Source organism: Panulirus ornatus, chromosome 41 (assembly GCF_036320965.1).
Source record: "Panulirus ornatus isolate Po-2019 chromosome 41, ASM3632096v1, whole genome shotgun sequence".
In the NCBI taxonomy this organism is placed as follows: Eukaryota; Metazoa; Arthropoda; class Malacostraca; order Decapoda; family Palinuridae; genus Panulirus; species Panulirus ornatus.
In genome coordinates this window covers 4,267,491-4,286,152 of record NC_092264.1, presented here as the reverse complement: position 1 = coordinate 4,286,152, position 18,662 = coordinate 4,267,491, and the positions used below count along the sequence as shown (strand labels likewise).

The following is an 18,662-nucleotide window of genomic DNA, read 5'->3' as shown; positions in this document are numbered from 1 at the left end:
TGTTTGTGACGCCCAGGGCAATATCTTGCCCCTGTCGCTGTCACTCGTGTTGCAAGCTCCTATCTCTCCCTGTACCATTATTTTTCCTATCCTTGTCCAGAGGCAATCTTCGCCCTTTCCTTATCTCATATTTCTGTGTGTAAACTTTCTTTCACCCTAGCTTACGCAGAGACAGACGGAGACAGAAGGACAGTCATCATCCCTACAAACAGAAATAAAAGTAATCAGATATAAAGAACTGAGATTCGTATATGAATGATACGTTCAAGCAAATAACACACACACACACACATTTACATATATATATATATATATATATATATATATATATATATATATATATATATATATATATATATATATATATATATATATAGGTATGTGTACACTAACAAATGTACATATATACGTAGACTCATAACACTCTAACCCCTCCTCGATCCTCAATCTCTCTCTCTCTCTCTCTTTATCTCCCTCACTCCCTCTCTCTCCCTTTTCTCTCGTCCCTTCCTGCTTCTCGCTCCCCTAAACACCATTCCCATCATTCCCAGATCTCCGATTTATTTAATGACAGTAAAAGGGGGACGTAATATGACCACTTTTCAAGGAGAAAAAAAATTAATTGCACGAAAAACTTCTGCTGTAAATGACAGGTTTGAAATGCTGCTTGAGGGTCAGGTAGGTAGAGTAGCAGAAGAACCTCTGCCACTGACGCGAAGGGTCCGTCCAAAAATGGTTCGGGTGCGGTCGAAGGGACGAGCGTTGTCCGGGGACCAAAGAAAGAATTATAATAGGAAGGTAAGGAGTGGGAATGGCGACTCTTAAAAGAAGACAAGAGGTTTGTGGAACTGTTTTCTTTAACAATTTTGTCTACTCCGAGGGCATGATCTAATCCCTTACGTGATTCTTTGTTTTAATTTTCTATATAACAACTTCGCTGTCCGGCCGCTTGCCCAGTAACCAAACCTGAGGCTTCCTGTGTCCTTATGGATGTCTGACAGTCACGGGGATGGTGGTGTTTGTGAAGGTGGATTACTGTGCGATAGTCCTGATAGCAGTGTTGCCTCGAGCAGCCAGCCAGTCTCTCGTGGTAGGGAAAGTGCTGGATGGTGGCGTGGTAGTGGTGCTAGCGGTGGTGAGAGAACGGTGGTAGAGAGAGATTAATGGTGGTTAGTGATGGTGGTGGTGGTGGTAGTTATGGTGTATGTGCTGGTGGTGGGTTCCCTCTTATATTATGCCAAATATATATATATATATATATATATATATATATATATATATATATATATATATATATATATATATAAAGGGAAACATTATGCTGATGGTGGTAAATAACTGGCATGGGCTCGGATGTAAGGGTTGATATATAATAATAGGAGATGGGATAGAGGAAAAGGGGGTCGGGGTAGGTGGTAAGAAAGAGTGGGTAGGGGAGACGAGGGGAATGGAGGAGTGAGTAAGATGAGGAAGGAATAAGGGACAATAAACACACGTGTGGAGGCGAGGATGTGGACTCGATGCTGAGGTACGTGGGTGGATGTAGGGCCTTGGAATGGTGGCCAGGAGTGGATTGGGGGAGAGAGATGTGAACTTTGAGCGAGGGAGGTAAAGGCCAGAGGTTGGAGGAGGTTGGGGTGCCGCAGAGGGCTGGAGAGGCGGTGAGCAGTGGTAACGGGACGACTAAGAGGTGGGCACACTGATGATGTAGTGGAGGGAGGGTGCGGGAGGGCAGGAGTTTCTGGAGGGAAAGGCAGCTGGTTGAGGAGGGCAAAAAAGGGCGGTATGAGTGTGCGTCCGGGAAGGGGTCGAGGAGCGGTAGAGAGGCGATTAAGGTGAGTGGTGTGGTGTGTGTGGTTGGATGGAAGGGGGAATAGAACGTACATATGTTGTATGGTAGATAGCGGCAAAATGGCGAAGAATACATGGCGGGGGAAGATGAATAGGCGGAGGGATGAGGAAGGGTGGAAAATGGAGAAGCAGAGATGAGAGGCTGCAACAACTTGGGCCACATCACGTGGGGGAAAGAGAAAGGAAAGGAGTACGGGATGGATGGAAGGGAATGAGGAAGATGGAGATGAGAGAGGTGTGGAGGAGGAGGAGGAGGAGGAGAGTGGCACGATGGCTGGAAAATGGCTGTGTGTGTGTCGTAAGAAGTGTTCCCGCCTCCTGTTCCCTCATGATGAAGACTGGATCAAAACCAAAAAGGAAAAAAAAAATCTCCGTAATTAACTGCCAGTCAGTGTAATCTCTCTCTCTCTCTCTCTCTCTCTCTCTCTCTCTCTCTCTCTCTCTCTCTCTCTCTCTCTCTCTCTCTCTCTCTCTCTCCTGAATTCAGCTTAAAACACCGAGGTGCCTTTCCAGGATCCTAGGCCCATAACATGGGCTTGACGCTCGCCAGACCCACACCCTTGAGGACGATATCCAGTATTTTTTTTCTATTTTCTTCACAGACCTGTACTCGGGGTATATTTTCGGCGACGGATAAACGACGCAGCTGAAAACAAAGTCGCGTTCTCTCTGAGAAGAAACCTGAGTTCTCGTCAATTTCGGGCAGCTCCGAGATATGTGCACAAAACAACAGACACGCGATATTGTCAATGCTGAAAAAAAAAATCCACAAGGAAGAGGAAACACGAAATCCTGAGCGCTTTCGTGTCTTAACACCGTCTGAAGATGTGTTAATACACGAAAGCGCTCAGGATCTCGTTTTCTTTTTCATGTTTTTTTTTTTCAGCGCGCACACACACACACACACACACACACACACACACACACACACATACACGCACACACACACACACATACACGCACACACACACACACACACACATATACACGCATACACACGCAAACACACACATTTATATATGTATACTAATGCATACTAGGGTTCGACATACAGCCTGGACCTATGCTACCAATCTCCCTCTACCCTCAAAGAAGGGATTACAGAATACGAGTCCACTTGGCCCTGTGGCTTGACCCAGCGGGATCCGCTCGACCACACACTCCCACCTCCCCCCTTGCCAGTCGAGCAACGAAATGGATTTTGCCACAGGCCACACCGTCCTAAGCCGTGAGTGGACTAATCTGTTTTACAACATATGTCATATCTTCATTCATGACTACCCCAAGGCTCCTTTTGTAATGGCCTCCTGTCGCCGAAGGCTTCGCTGTACTCAGCAGCAGGAAGAGGTGGACTCTCGTAGAGCGAGAACTTTTTTTTTGGGGGGGACGAGACTGTACCATCCTCCGTCAACTGATGGTGTGGAAAAAGTTGAGTTTCGACACGCACTTCCTGTAGGATGATATGTAATGAATGTACGTCACGTGTTCGCACGAACCAGACGGAAGATTTAGGTCCGTATAGTGGACACTGTGACAGCCTGCGGCTTCTTCTCCACGAGCCAACGTAAACATACCAGCCTCTCTCAGTGGAGGTAGTAGCATGACCAGATAGCCAAACATATGGCGGCAGGGGGGAAGAACACTGATAATAACAGCCACGTTCATGAGGACGCTCGAAGCCTTACTCTACCGTGTCCCGCTCGACCTTACCATCGGCCTCCCACCCTACAGCGTTATGGGCCGTCACCGATGCCTCTGCCAGCAGTATATTGGTAGCTTCCTGTGAGTCCAAAATAGCCAGAGTTTTTGCTCCGGACGCGACCGTATTGTAATACGCTACAGGAGGAGACGTAGCGATACCTGTGCTATATCTAGCGTCCGCAGTAGAGACGAGCATTTTCCATCAATTATTTGTTTATTCTCAGCGTGTAATTCGACATTAAGGCTCAATTCTTGACAGCCGGAGTTAAGTGTGTGTGTGTGTGTGTGTGTGTGTGTGTGTGTGTGTGTGTGTGTGTGTGTGTGTGTGTGTGTTTACAAGAAAAATTACTTTCAAATGCAATCGATAACTCTAAAGCACGAAGAAATTACGCAGACATTCGAACATAAACATAATATATACACACATACACACACACACACACACACACACATATATATATATATATATATATATATATATATATATATATATATATATATATATATATATATATATATATATATATCCACCCCCACGATCCCTTCCTTCTCCAAGCGGTGATGTAACTTCAAGGATACGCCACGATCAGCAAGCAGTAGGGAACGGACCAACCTCTCGTGAGTGAGAAATGCTTCCATGAGATTGAACTGCGATGATACACCGCTCCCGAAGGTGGTGACTTTCCATTTGCGATATAACCTCAAGCAGGTAAAGTCCACCAACACTATATATATATATATATATATATATATATATATATATATATATATATATATATATATTTTCTTTCTTTCTTTTAAACTATTCGCCATTTCCCGCGTTAGCGAGGTAGCGCTAAGAACAGAGGACTGGGCCTTTTTTGGAATATCCTCAACTAGCCCCCTCTGTTCCTTCTTTTGGAAAAAAAAAAAAAAAAAAAATATATATATATATATATATATATATATATATATATATAAGGAAGTAAAATTTGAGTTACGTAAAGTTTCTTTACATTTGGTTCACAAATTCTGAAAAACAAATAAAAAAAATCATGGACCTTAGGTAATTTCTTCCCTGACCCTTGGGAAAGCAATCGGCTGATGACTTTGAATGCATATGTATAAGAAATATGTAGATATTACTGAAGAGGAAAAAAGAAAGAAAACGACGGTGAGGTTCCTTACTTTCACGGACGGGAGCGACCGCGCTCGGTGATCGTAAAGAAAATTTTCTTCTTCTTGTGCTTTCCGCATCATCATGAGTGAAATACGAATGCTTAAAATACAGTCCACCGTTTTTTAGTTTCAGCTATAACCATCTTCTCTAACTAGCTCTATGGTCCTTAAAAGCTTCAAAAGAAATGGATAAAGGTATTAGGTAAATTAGACGCAGTGAAAGAGACGCGAGAGACGGAAAAAAAGGAAAAAATCGTCGAGAGGTCGTCTTGACACGCAACCACGGTAGGGCGAGGTCAGAGCTCGCGGAGAAGCAAGACCCCGGGTGGTGTGGCGGAGGTAAACCCTTTATATTGCTTTGCCCTGAGCTCTAGCGGGATTCGAGAGAGAGAGAGAGAGAGAGAGAGAGAGAGAGAGAGAGAGAGAGAGAGAGAGAGAGAGAGAGAGAGAGAGCACATGAAAAAAAGGGGAGTTTACCAACCCCATCTGGCAGCTCCCCACGTCTCCACCTCTTCCCCAAAACTATTTATGATCCCACCTGAGCCAAAGGCGTGGACCGAGAGAGAGAGAGAGAGAGAGAGAGAGAGAGAGAGAGAGAGAGAGAGAGAGAGAGAGAGAGAGAGAGAGGCGGGGGGGGGGGGGTTGAGGGGGCGTGGTCTTATGTCTGAGCGCTGGCTAACCTGAAGGTGGGCGCGGTTCGAGAGGAGCCGTTTGGTCTCGTGGGGCATGGGTAGTGAGGTGAGGGTTGGCGTGTGGGTCCTATAGAGTGTTCGTGGATGTTGCCAAAGTAAGCAAGGGCGTGGCCCCCGCCTGAGTGCAACAATGGACTGAAAGTCCCGAGCACCAGAGTGGTCGAGGTGTATTTGCATGTCTCGTATACACACACACACACGGCCGCGGCCATCAGGACTGACAGTGTTATACACGAGACATGGGATGCCAGTGAGTATACAGAGCAGAAAGAACACGGGAACTCTCGTGTGGAACTCCTATATTAGAAAACTGGGAGAGGGAAGAAAGGAAAAATATAAGTATTCCGTAAACACTGACGGATAAGACAAATCAACCATCACCTTCATCAGACTTTCCCTCCACCAGAATCAAACAAGAGTTTATCAAGATCACATCGTACACATAATCTCAAACTTGGGTCATTGGGACGACTAAATATTTCACTAAGAAACATAGGAATTCAAACAATCTCACAAACATGTCAAACAGGACAACTTCTGAATGTTATCAGGAATGAATTTCCTAATGGCACACGTCGGAATCATGGTAAACCTGTACACCATTCACTCAATTCGTCCACACTATACTGGAGATGAAACCAGCTGGCGTACGAGAGTTTGACTGACGGAGCAAGTACGCTATGAGTGCGTCGGGGCGGAGCAACCTTGAGTCTGGGAGGTAAATACGGATATGAGAGGGTGCGAGGATGATGGAGGCGGGCTGGCTAAAGCGCTGTCGGAGGTGTTCGTCATCAGTCGAACATTCCTCACAGTAAACATGCAGTTACCTGGAGAACACGAGTGACGAACGCTTCTCTGTGCCCTTACGCGATCAGGGCGAAGGTATCTCAAATCTATACGATCTAGTGAAACAACATCACAAAATCTATATTCTATGACGAAAATATAGAAGCTGAATACATACGAACCTTCCGATGATTGCATCTTGGGTCACGTTTAACAAGAGGCACCGCTAAAGAATACAGGATCAAACACCGCTTCACATATTCCTCACTCTTGCGTCAAACATATGCGATTCACATGTGAACCAGTTTCTATTTTTCTTTTTTTTCTTTCAAAATGAATCGTGTGCACACATCTCTGGGTACGTTGTACAGTCAACCGAAGGAATGCTTCCAGGAATCCATCGTTTACATACGCTATAAGTCTTCCATTACATCTACAGACGGCGTAGCGGTAGTAGTGGCAGCAACTACAGCAGCAGCAGTAGTAGTAGTAGCTGTCGTAGCCACGGGAAGATATGGCGACGACCGCGGTGGCTTGAGGGAGGGAGGCGCAATCAATCCCGCACGACAGGTGATGGTGGCGACCTCCCAACCCTACACGAGGTCTATTACTCCAGGAGCCACCTTTTCTCTATCGCGGCAGCTGCTTATGGTGGTGGTGGTGGGCGGCGGAAGAGGCGCCCGGAGAGGAGCCCATCTTGCCACGACGCCCACGGCGAAACCCGAGCTCTCGGGGTCTGCTCACTGGGGCCCCTCCCACTGAACGCACCCACGTCATGACCTGCTCATAATACCGCGCCCCACTGCGACTCATCATAATCAGAGGTGCGAGAGGGAAAACTCGTGCGATGCGACTCTTTCGCTATGCCGTCACCCCGTTTTCTTTCAGACCGGTCTTTACAAAGGTGGTGAATGTTTTCATTTAAGCAATAACCCGGTTCGCCGTCTCGTATAGTTCTTTATGGAGTGGACAAAACCGGCAGTAATGAAGCAAGGGATAAGGAAGGGGGTGTAGGGGTGTGGGGTCGGGGTGCATTTATAGCAGCGTCTTGGACCTTGGCAACGCGAGCTGCCCCGCCCTGCCTTTATCTGGGATACCCCATGACGTAAGCCGTTGCGTCACCACCCACCGACCGTTTTCTAAAATTTCATATATGATCCCAAACTAGTTTAGCGTTGAAGCAGAGAATGTTGGGAATCAAGAAGAATTAATCTGTATATACGTCAGTTATTTCTAACATGAAATGCATTGTACACAGTAATATCGATGCATAATTTTTTTCTTTCTTTCCGTACTTGTTCGCCGTTTCCCGGATTAGCAAGGAAGAGCTAAGAACATACGAAGTATGGCCGCATTCGATCGCAACCATAATCCAGCTGTCATGTGCAATGCACCGAAACCACAGCCATCTTTTCCACAACCAGGCCCCTACAGACTTTTCCATGGTTTGCCCTTCCTACATCATATACCACGGCTCAGTCAACTAACAACTCATCGATTCCTGTATACCATATCATTCCAATTTACTCTATCCCGTGCACGCTTTTCACCCTCCTGCATATTCAGGCCACGATCACTCAGAATTGTTTTCACTCCAGCCTTCCATCTACAATTTGATCTCCCATTTCTACTTGTACGCTCCACGGCTCTTCAATAATAAAAATGGAGTGCTAACGATAGGTGTTCTATTCATTCACAATTTTTTTTCAAATCATTATCTCATTGCTTTTGTGCAACTTTTTCCTTTAGGATCTAATATCACTGAAAGCCGCGGTTTTTATTTTCAAACGTTCATCAAGTCCAATAAAATGCTCTCTTCTCCTGAGACTTTCCATTCTCCTCTGCCCAGTCAGCATTCACTATGTCCATAGCGCAAGACTATGTAATTATAACGTCTGAAATCCCCAACACACACACACACACACACACACACACACACACACCATACGTACTGCTGCTTTGCCATATATGGAGTTTAATCTCGTGAAATCGACGTGTCTCTTGGATATTTCAGGCCCCAAATTCACCCCCAATAGCTTCAGCTAGGCTTGGTTGGTTCACTCGCACGCGTGTTGAATATTTTCTCCCGGCAAGGTTCAGCTCCAGCTGGGCTGGAATATTCTCTGAGGGAACAACAACTACCCAACATTTCACCCAGAGTCTCTCTCTCTCTCTCTCTCTCTCTCTCTCTCTCTCTCTCTCTCTCTCTCTCTCTCTCTCTCTCTCATTAGAGCCATAAGGACAGATTATTGTCGAAAGAGACGATGGTGATTATGAATGCCTTCGTGTGTGTGTGTGCGAGTGTGTGTGTGTGTGTGTGTGTGCACTGAGAAGTCTTACATTCTTTCATTACGATACGTTGAGACTGACACCACCAACTGACCTGATGAATTTCGACAAAAATCAAATCATTCTGTCGCAAGAGAGTCGTATTCATATACGTCCCCCGCTTCCCATATTCACAACAGAAAAAATACCCCCGCTTCCTATATTCACAACAGAAAAAAACACACGTACGGTCTCCATCTAGGCATAAACTCCTCTTGAAACCAATTTCGAAATGGGCTTTTCAATCTATTTCAAAGCGAACAGTTTGTGTGTGAACAGACGTAGGAAAAAAAGGAAATATCTGCCGTGACAATAACGCTAACTTCCCGATCAGTGACAATTTATTCACACCAGCGTCTCTGGGTATTTGTCTTCGTCGCTTATTGTCTTAGATCAGGCGTTCCGAGGGCATCCATTTCCTCCAGGATTCCACTTGTCTTTGTTTACTCCCAGTGGTCTGTGTATACCCTTCTGAAATCTTCGAATATTCTTGTCTCCCCTTCCGCCTTCTGTGTGTCTGTCTCCGTCCGATACCCGGTCTGCGAGTTTGAAAAGATTCCTATATTCTTCGACGGTATTCCACGTTCTCGAAGCCTCTTTACCCGGCTCTGAACACCTCAATCGCCAAGGTAATGACCTACAGCGGACCCGTAATCTCTTACGAAACGGGACGATCTAGGCGAGGGTCCGCTTCTAATCTCCAGCTTCTCGGATTGACTCGGAATGTTTGGGGCGCGCGTGCTTGGCCGATCCTTCAAGTCCCGATGAATTAGAAGGAGCAAGTCCCCAATGGTATATTCCACGACGCGATCTCTTAATGCCATTACTAAATGTAATTTTTGGCAGTGAAGGCAGATGCATCCCAGATCAATGGGTATTTACAAAACATAAGATATATAGCTAATCGAACTTAGTTGTTGCTAATCTTAAAAGATTTATAATACAACTCATACAAACTGTTATAGTGCTTGCCATCGAGCGCTCTGATGGTAAGGAGGGTGTAAGTACGAGAACTTTGAAGTCGACATGTGCAAGAAAAAACGTCAGGGTTGTATATCTAACAAGAAAATCATGAAATCATGTACCCTTCTCAATCTAACTTTGAAAAGAAAAGAAAATCTTCTCCAGCGTTCCAAAGTACTATTCTGTCTATTTAGTCTACTGACGAAGACAAAATGAAATAAATATAAACACATGGTAAACACTTAAAACTCGGATGTTAGTACAAGGAAGCGAGAGGCCAGAGAATAAGAGTGGGAAATTATCAGCATCTTTAGAGTTTAATGTTGGAGAAAATGTTACCTGTTATTTCAGAAGGACGTGGTCAAGTGAACTTTCGTATATGCTAAGGAAGTAAGGCGAGAAGAAATTTAAGAAAACGGAAGCATTATGGAAGGACGTCATACGAGAGAGAGAGAGAGAGAGAGAGAGAGAGAGAAGAGGCTGTCAATCGAATCGAAGCGTAGCAAGCTCGAGACTTCCACCGTCAACACTTACTGTCCGCCTGCGCTGCCCTGTCCCTCACATCCTGCTGGAGGAGAGCCAGCGTCTCCTGGAGTTCCTCGGAGTTCGTCAGCGCCTCCTGAGCACCCTTCAGCGTTTCCAGGGTCTGCGTCAGTTTGGACACCTCCTCCTGCTTCTCCGCTAGCGAGATGGTCAGTTGGTCCACCTGCTTCTGATATCGCTCCTCCTGGGCCGCAAGCTCCTTGCTGGAGAGAGAAAGAAAAATCATTTAAACGTTCGATCCCTCAATTTTCGTTTACATACATATCCCTGTCCTTCCTTTCCAAGTTCGTAAACACAGGAGCGCGTTTACATGTGCTAGTGGTGTTAAGTTTAGCCAAGAGGGGTAGTGGTGTGAGGTATGGATAAGAAGAGGGGTAATGGTGTAAGGTGTGGCTAAGAAGAGGTGCAATAGTGTGGAGTATGGCTAAGAAGAAGGATACTTTTGTGAGGCATGGCTAAGAAGAGGGCTAGTGGTATGAGGAATGGCTAAGAAGAGGGGTAGTAGTGTGAGGAATGGCTAAGCAGAGGGGTAGTGTTGTGAGGATTAGCTAAGAAGAGGGGTAGTGGTGTGAGGTATACCTAAGTAGAGGTATACCTAAGTATTCGTAAATATTCAATGCCAAAAGAGTAACTACGATCTTGTCTTGTTCTGTTCTGATCCGACACAAGGGCATTCACATACAGGTCATCACCTCTGTATATGACTACAGTGATTAGCTCACACTCTGCTCTATGATGCCACAAACAAACACACTGACACTGTATGTGTAACTGCAAGCTATATTTGACGTATTTCCTCCCTCCCCCATCCATCTCCCTCTATCTCAATCTCTCATCTTTTATCATTTTCTTTTACCTTACCATCTCCTCGTATTTCAACCGTACATGGTACATAATGTTACCATTTCGTCATTTTGTTCACTTTGGATGCACAAGTTGTGATATTCTAATTAAGTCCCTTCCCCGTTGTAACGATAGACAAAGTTAATTCCATCATAAACTAATACTACATCCAACCAATAGCACCAGTTGCTCAGCGTATGTCATTCTGCAATACTATATAGTTATATATATAACATTCTTCTCTACTCTAGACAAAAAATTAGGAAGACAAAGCAATAAATTCATGTTCTGTGGCTCAGTATAGTGAGGTGTTACCAAGGAAGACGACCGATGTGAACAGACAGCGAGGTCGCGAGGCGAAACAGCTGCTAGGAGTCCTGAAATGAAGATGTATGTCACCGTCAGGTGGGTGCTCTCCTCCGCCTGCAAGACGAAGCACCTCCGTCTGCAAGATCCCGGAACTTCTCCCCATGATAGTAGCTAGAGCCACAAACCCTGTTCCTCCAGCAGGTAATATTTTGCTTGCAAAAATCTAACTTAGAAAAAAAAAATAGATCTGAAAAGGCGATATGACGTGGAATATGTCTTGGCTTTGGGGTCGATCCGAGGTCTGGCACATGAACGCAGTCACTGTGCTGACGAAGTGTGATGTTCATACACTTGATGACTATCATACGCATATACTCTTGCAGGCTCAAGGCACGTAAAATATACATTTATTACGATGAAAGTAAATCTACAAGATCCTAAATCTTACAGATCCTAAAATGTAACAATATTTTGATAACCTAAGGGCCATGCATGCAGCCGAACCTTATCTCCTGCCATGAGCTTACCATGGGTGTATATTACATAAACATGGCGGGCACTTACGAAGTGACAAATAAGTCCATTGGGAAGGTAGCGTATTCCAGGCAAGTCTTCAGTTTCCACCACAATCCACCCACCCACCCACACACACACACACACACAAGCGCACTTGATGTTATATAACATCACATGGTTCGTTATCGCGTCTGAAATACTGACCAGGAGAGGAGCGTGCCCTCCTTAAGATGTCACTGTGCTGAGGAGGAAGACCTTACCTTGCTTGATCCTTAGTATCCTGCAGGATTCGAGCAGCCTCATCGTCGTCGTCTGTCTGGCAGTGCTGTGAGGTGGTAGGGACTTCAAGCGTCTGTTGTTGTACGGATCTTGTCAGGATCTTGTTTTCCTTCTTCATCGTCTGTCTGGCAGTGTTGTGAGGAGGTAGGAACCTCAAGCGTCTGTTGTTGTACGGATCTTGTAACAGTCTTGTTTTCTTCGTCGACAGTCTGGCAGTGTTGTGAGTTGGTAGGGACCTCAAGCGTCTGTTGATATGCGGATATTGTCTGTTTCTTGTTTGCTTCTTCATCGTCTGTCTGGCAGTGCTGTGAGGTGGTGCAGACCACTGGTGTCTGTTGTTGTACGGATCTTGTCTGATTCTTGTTTGCTTCTTCGTCGTCTGTCTGGCAGTGTTGTGAGGTGGTATGGACCACTGGTGTCTGTTGTTGTACAGATCTTGTCTGATTCTTGTTTGCTTCTTCGTCGTCTGTCTGGCAGTGTTGTGAGGTGGTATGAACCACAGGGGTCTGTTGTTGTACAGATCTCGTATGAATCTTGTTTGTTTCATCGTCTGTCTGGCAGTGTTGTGACGCGGTGAGGACCACTGGTGTATGCTGCTGTACGGATATTCTACGACTTGTATTTGCGTGATCTAAACTGCTTCTGTCACCGTTCGCAGCCACGTTGGCGGCGTCTTCACTAGGAAGGCTATGCTGCTCTAACCTAACGGGACAATCGGTCGCACCTTTAAAAGCTTCAGCGGCGTCAGAGGAGTTATTGGATCTGTTACTACCAATATCGCTTTTGTTACGAGAGTCATTCGTTTCACCGTTCTTTATTTGACTGTATCCACTTTCATGGCGCGTGAATTCCCGGGGATCCCTCCTGACATTTTCCACCTCTTTGTTTCGGCCAACAACAGCGTTGGTGACAGCCATGTCCCTCGCATCTGACCGCGATCTCGCGACAAGTCTGACACCGTCCCCTCTCTCCACCCTCAGACTTCCCGAGCTCCTTCTGTTGGACGACAAAGACCTCCTTCTTCTTGGAGGTTTACGAGCGCTTCCAGCGTCTCTGTCCAGTGCCGTTTTGCTGAGCTCAGTGGCGTTCGCTTCTTCCGAGTGCCGGAAGGTGTCCAAGGCTCTGGATGAAGACTGTGCTCGACGTCTTGATTCGTATTCTCCGTCTGTCGATGTCTCTAAGTCGTCCTTCACACGCATGTTCTCGGATAACGTCTCCGCTGTCGATCTCCGTTCGGTTCCCCGTGTTTTGGATCTGTGGCGAGGCGGAGCGGTCACCCTGCTGGACTGTCTCAAGGGAATGGGCGCGTTATTTCTCTCGCCGCTTCTAGGAACGTCCATTCCTGGAGCTGATCTCTCCTGGACATCTACCGCTCCCCTCCCTGTGCTTAGAGATCTAGTCCTGTGGCAGGCCAACGAGCTTCTGAAATTACTATCGTTCCTATTAACATTTCTCTGGCCGGGTTCCACGGCATCCTCAATTACTTTTGTCCTACCTGGGTTCTTCGTCACTCTGGATCGACTTCGAGTGCCCTTGCGCCAGGGTACAATCACTTCGTCGTTGCTTCCCTTACCATCATCATTCTCGTGGGCAAAACTCGACGTCTCATCAGAAGTCTGGTCCGCTACGCTAGGCCTGTGTCTCTGAGAGGAAGAAGAAGACGAACGACGACACACTTTTCCACGCACTTTATCCTTCATTTCACCATTGGTCTCTGCTCCCTCAGATGCCAATCGTCTCCTCGTCAGCAGGTCGGAGGAGTTCCTCTCTCTCCCCATCTCTCTGGATGATGACACCGACCTTGGTCTTTCCATGCGACGCTCCCGTTCTTTATCAACGCTTCCATTCCCTCCCCTACCGAGAAGAATCTCGGCCGAGACTCTCCTCTCTACGTCTTTGCCGTTAGGCAGTGGACTATAGCGTAGCGGGATTCGTAACACGACGTGAGTGGGCGTTCCAGATGTTTCCCCGTCTTCACTGGACAATGTTGAGAACTGGTTATGGCTGGAATCTACAGTTTTGTTCCTGCGTACGTCCTTTGTTTCCTTGACATTGTCCCTTTCTCTGGCCACATCCACTTTTTTCATCCCAGCTTCCTTGGCCGTTGTCTGGGTTGAACTAATTGGCTCTTTCCGTAATGGCGAACCTGAGACAGCCTTACCACTGTCCCCTCCATACACCATTTCTTGAATAGATGAGGCACAGCTCTTTACGGGCGGCTGTGAGAATGCATCATGACCACTCACTGATGTCCTGGACTGAAGATTCATCCTTTCTGCTGGAATCTCCTCCATGGCAACCACTGCGTTCCCCATCATGTGTAATTGTTGATCGTTCCGCACGTCCTCCTCCTTCTTGTGGTGGGAAATACCCTTTTTCTCTGAGTTTTCCAAGGCACCCCCGTCGTGATGCTCTCTGGATGCACCTTGAGGACCGTCTTGGTGTTGAGTTGCACCAGAGGTGTCATTAATTTCCATGGCCTTGGGATTAGCTCTAGGTTCAGTCTTCGGCTGCGAGGTGTGTGAGAGCATTTCTTCGTTTACTGGCGTCAGCGAAGAGGACCTTTTATGAGAGATGCCCCCATTTGATGACGCTTCTGGGGCTGTGAGTCGTGCAGAGGACGAAGTCAGGCCATGGTTTGTGGACGACTTATTCTCCGTTGGTTTCTGAAGGGGATCTGAAGCCTTTGACCCTAGAATCGCCTTCATCTTGCAGTTCTTCTCCAAAGTGTCGTTTGCGGAAGTCTGTCCATCGCTGTCGTTTTCTGGTATAGATTCCAGGGAATGCATAGATGCTACGGAATGCCGAGATTTGCCAGCTGTTGGAGAGACACTTCTAGGGGTTAACTTGCTCACGGGTTCTGCTTTCACTTCACAAGGCAAACTGCTTTTCGGTGGTGGCGACGGAGAGCTTAACCTCGGCTTTACAGCTGGTACAGCTGCTGGGGTTGTGGTGACTACCGGCACCGGTTGGGTTGTTGTTGTGTCCGGGACTGACGAGTGAGGAAAGACTCCAGGAGTAGCTACAACATTGGGTTGTTGTTGTGGTGGTGGTGGTGTTGACGGAACACTAGTCTCGCTGGGGTCACCCAGACGTCTGGTGGGGATGGGAGAAGATGGTGGAGTTTTGAGCCTTTCACCATCAAAGTTGGGAATGAGAACGTCTGCTGTTGTTGTTGATGGTGAGGGTGATGGACAGGGGTTGACGGGTGAGGGACACGTGTTGACCGGCGAACGAGAGCCAGCCCGACGAGACACGACTGTCGGATTGGTCTTAATGTTTGTTCTCACCGTCTTGCGACCAGTCGTTGGAGACGATGTCAACTTGCCGCCAGTTCCCATGCGAGGACCGGGAGGTGTGCGGCGACCAGACGGAGATATGGGCCTGGCGGTTAAACTGGAAAGACTGGAGGTGGAGCTGGAAGGAGTAGAAAGCATTGAGGCCTGGCCATCAGGTGAGGTAGGGCGTGAAGACGGACCCGTAATGACTGGATAGGGTGGGACGGCCTGGCCATACGGCAGACCCGGTGACGAGGGAGGCGTCACCACTCCTGGAGAAGGGGTGTGACGGCTCTCATCTCTCTCGTCTTCTGCAGACAGTACGTTTGTTAACCCCGAGCCAGTGCTGGGTAAGGAGGCGAGAGGTCCTCGGGGCGCCACTACTCTAGGATTAAGGGGCGGCTTCATCACTAGCGGCGCGGCATTCCCCGGCAATCGGATGCTTTCCGTTCCCGGCAGTCGTGCCCTGTTCATCACTTTCTCCCCTCCGCCATCATGGGGCAACTGTGAACACCCGACAGCCCCGGTGAGCACGGAGGTGCACTGCTTCGTGGCTGCGGACACCAAGAAACCAATGCTGTTCTGGCCATGTCTCTTGTGATCGGAGCCTGGCTTTAGCTGCAAGCCTCTCTCGCTGGGCGAGGACGATGCGGTCTTGGAGGAAGCAGGACGCTTCTCACCATTGGCACACCCGTCATGAGAATGCTCGGCGGGCGAGGCCGGAGAAGAAGGGCGGTGAGCCTCCTCGCTGCTACCACTATTGCTGCTGTGTGTATTATCCTCTCCCTCAGTGCCATTGCCGCGGTGTGGCGAATCTTCATCTTCCTGCCAACCTTCGAGGGCCACCGCCTCGAGAGTCCTCCTCTTCTTGGCCGCTATGGATGGTTCCTCATTCGCCTCCTTGATCAGTTCGATGGACCTGCTCTTCCTGAAGATCGACTTCGAAGCTTTATCTTCCTTACCCTTGCGAATGGTGGCCTTCGCGTCTTTCTCCTCTTTATTTGCCCGGTCTTTCTTCTTGTCTTTGGAGTTGTCACCAACTTTATCCTTCGTAACGACTTTGTCTTTATTTTTATTCTTGAAGAAGCCGAACATAATGTGCGCAGGCTGCCGTGACCCCGGCTTCTGACCTCGGCGAAGGCCAGGACCCACAACGGTCCTGCGGGGTTTGTCCAGGCCTTTGCTAAATCACCTGTTGGGAAATCACCGTTACACCGTTAATCACTTTAACGCACGTTCTAATCATGCTTTCCCTCATCATCCGTCGGCATATCTAGCATGAAGGAAGCCATGTTTTCTGAGTCGTAAGCCACCAACACATTCGTCTTAAACAGTATTCGCAGCTGACGAAGATTAAAAAAAGTTTGATGTCAGATTAAGCGAAAGGTGTTTGTGTTCACGACGCAAGAGGGCAGAATCTAACCACGTTCTCCATAGCGACCCCCTCACTACCGAGGCGCTGAAAACTCTCGAGGGCAACGATACACAGCAAGAACTGACTTCATATAACGAACCTGACAACGTTTTATCAGGATATATAAATCCACGTCAAGCTATACAAATGATGCCGTTTGATTACCAGGTCATATAAACTTAGCCACCATCACTTTACAACCACTACGACAACTATCACTGCCACTACACAACCACTACACTTTCACAGCTACAACCTTACGACACCACTACAACATGACTCCCCTGACGTCTTCATTATATTAACATTACTTAAGCTTTACCACACAATCAAAACACCAGCACCACCACCACCTCAGTCCTGCACAGCCACAACTTCCCAACTCAGACCAAGCCGGAAATACAACACAATTACACCACCACCATTATGCTTACCATTACACTGCCACTGAATCACCATTACTAAACTTTACTATCACTAAAAACTGGATGTGTGTGTGTGTGTGTGTGTGTGTGTGTGTGTGTGTGTGTGTGTGTGTGTGTGTGTGCGCGTGTGAGTGGTTACTGTTACTATCTGTGTGTTAAGAGGAGAGTTTTATACTCGTGTTGCCCCAACTCTTAACCTTGCATATATGTACCATATGTGTGTGTGTGTGTGTGTGTGTGTGTGTGTGTGTGTGTGTGTGTGTGTGCGTGTGCGTGTGTGTGTGTGAGATACTCCTGATGGGAAACAATAACACAATCTACCTGAAAAAGGTGAAACAGACAACAACTGATAACGCCATTCTGGAAACTCAATTACCAGCGCAGTTATTTCCCCCCCACCCTACTTGTATAGCATTGTATACAGTAACGACACCAGCTGTATTTCACTTCAACCCACTGTAAAGTGCCGGTGGGAGAGGGAGCATGAAGGGGGCAAACATGAGAGAGAGAGAGAGAGAGAGAGAGAGAGAGAGAGAGAGAGAGAGAGAGAGAGAGAGAGAGAGAGAGAGAGAGAGAGAGAGAGAGAGAGCGCAACAACTAGGTGAGACAGAGCGTCATCTATACAGAAAATTATTTACTCGGTGTTGAGTAAGGGCGAGCTATCCTGGCCCTACCTGCGCCCCAAGCGCCTCATGGCTCAACGTAAATTGATAACTAATTCTGCTGTGGGTGGCTATGTATTCTGTGGGGCGATTTAGGCGAAGGGAAGGAGCCATGGAGGGAGGACAGATGGGTGACGAGACAACACCACCTGCACGAAGTCCCATTAAATATTTAAAACGAAACCGGAAGAATGGTCAGACAGTCAAGGCTAAGATAATATACGTCTTGGGGAAGCCCAGAGACTTAATATAGAGCTCATCAGCTATAAATGGAAGCCTAGCATGCTTTGGCCAGCGACGGAGTAGGGCCCGGGCCCAAAGAAAGGAGAGAGGGAGAGATGGGGAAAGGGAAAGACAGGGACGGTAACACAGAACGAAGCATAATAAGAAGCGAGGAGTGGGAGGAAGAAAAGGAAGAGAGAAGATTTGGCACAAGTGGTCACCGCAGTAACGATTGGAATGGCTAATATTGGTGATCTATACAACATCATTCTCTCCTGGGAACATTTCTCAAGCAATGAGACGTTTACTCTTGTTAAAAATGAAGTCTAATCCATCTCAGGGAACTAATTTTTCAAGCACTGAAGCTCTGCTTTGACTATTCCACTACACATCTCTTCCCACTAACACTTCGTGGGCCCTACAAGGGGATCCTTCTTGATAGGGTGAACATTCTTCAACACCAAAAGAAGAACTTCAACTTAAATCAGTAGCCAGACACACTAAATGATACCACACACCCACACTAACCGCAGCCTGTCTCACTCACTCAGCCCAATGTGTAAAAAGTAAACAGGTCTTCCAAATTAGCTGGAGTCAGCATAATAATTACTTACTTTGGGTATTAGTTGAGGCAATCCTCTTTTATTCACCTTCCACCTTCGCTTCGTTGCCCTGCTCTTAATTTTGGAGTG

The 18,662-nt window shown here is 47.1% G+C and overlaps 1 protein-coding gene across 15 annotated transcripts in view; it reads right to left on the bottom strand.

The window, feature by feature from the left end:
- The window catches only part of LOC139761628 (uncharacterized), a 208,360-nt gene that overhangs the window by 35,106 nt on the left and 154,592 nt on the right, over nucleotides 1-18,662 (bottom strand). For 10 of the 15 annotated variants that reach the window (XR_011715565.1, XR_011715566.1, XM_071685904.1 and 7 more), the window contains exon 13: nucleotides 10,014-10,225. Coding sequence is in view for 8 of the 15 variants with exons in the window: in XM_071685904.1 (XP_071542005.1) it covers nucleotides 10,014-10,225 (212 nt within the window). In the remaining 7 variants the exon portion in view is untranslated. Of the gene's footprint in view, nucleotides 1-10,013; nucleotides 10,226-11,950; nucleotides 16,440-18,662 lie in introns of all 15 variants that reach the window. The other 5 variants (XR_011715561.1, XR_011715560.1, XR_011715563.1 and 2 more) reach the window with 1 other exon arrangement.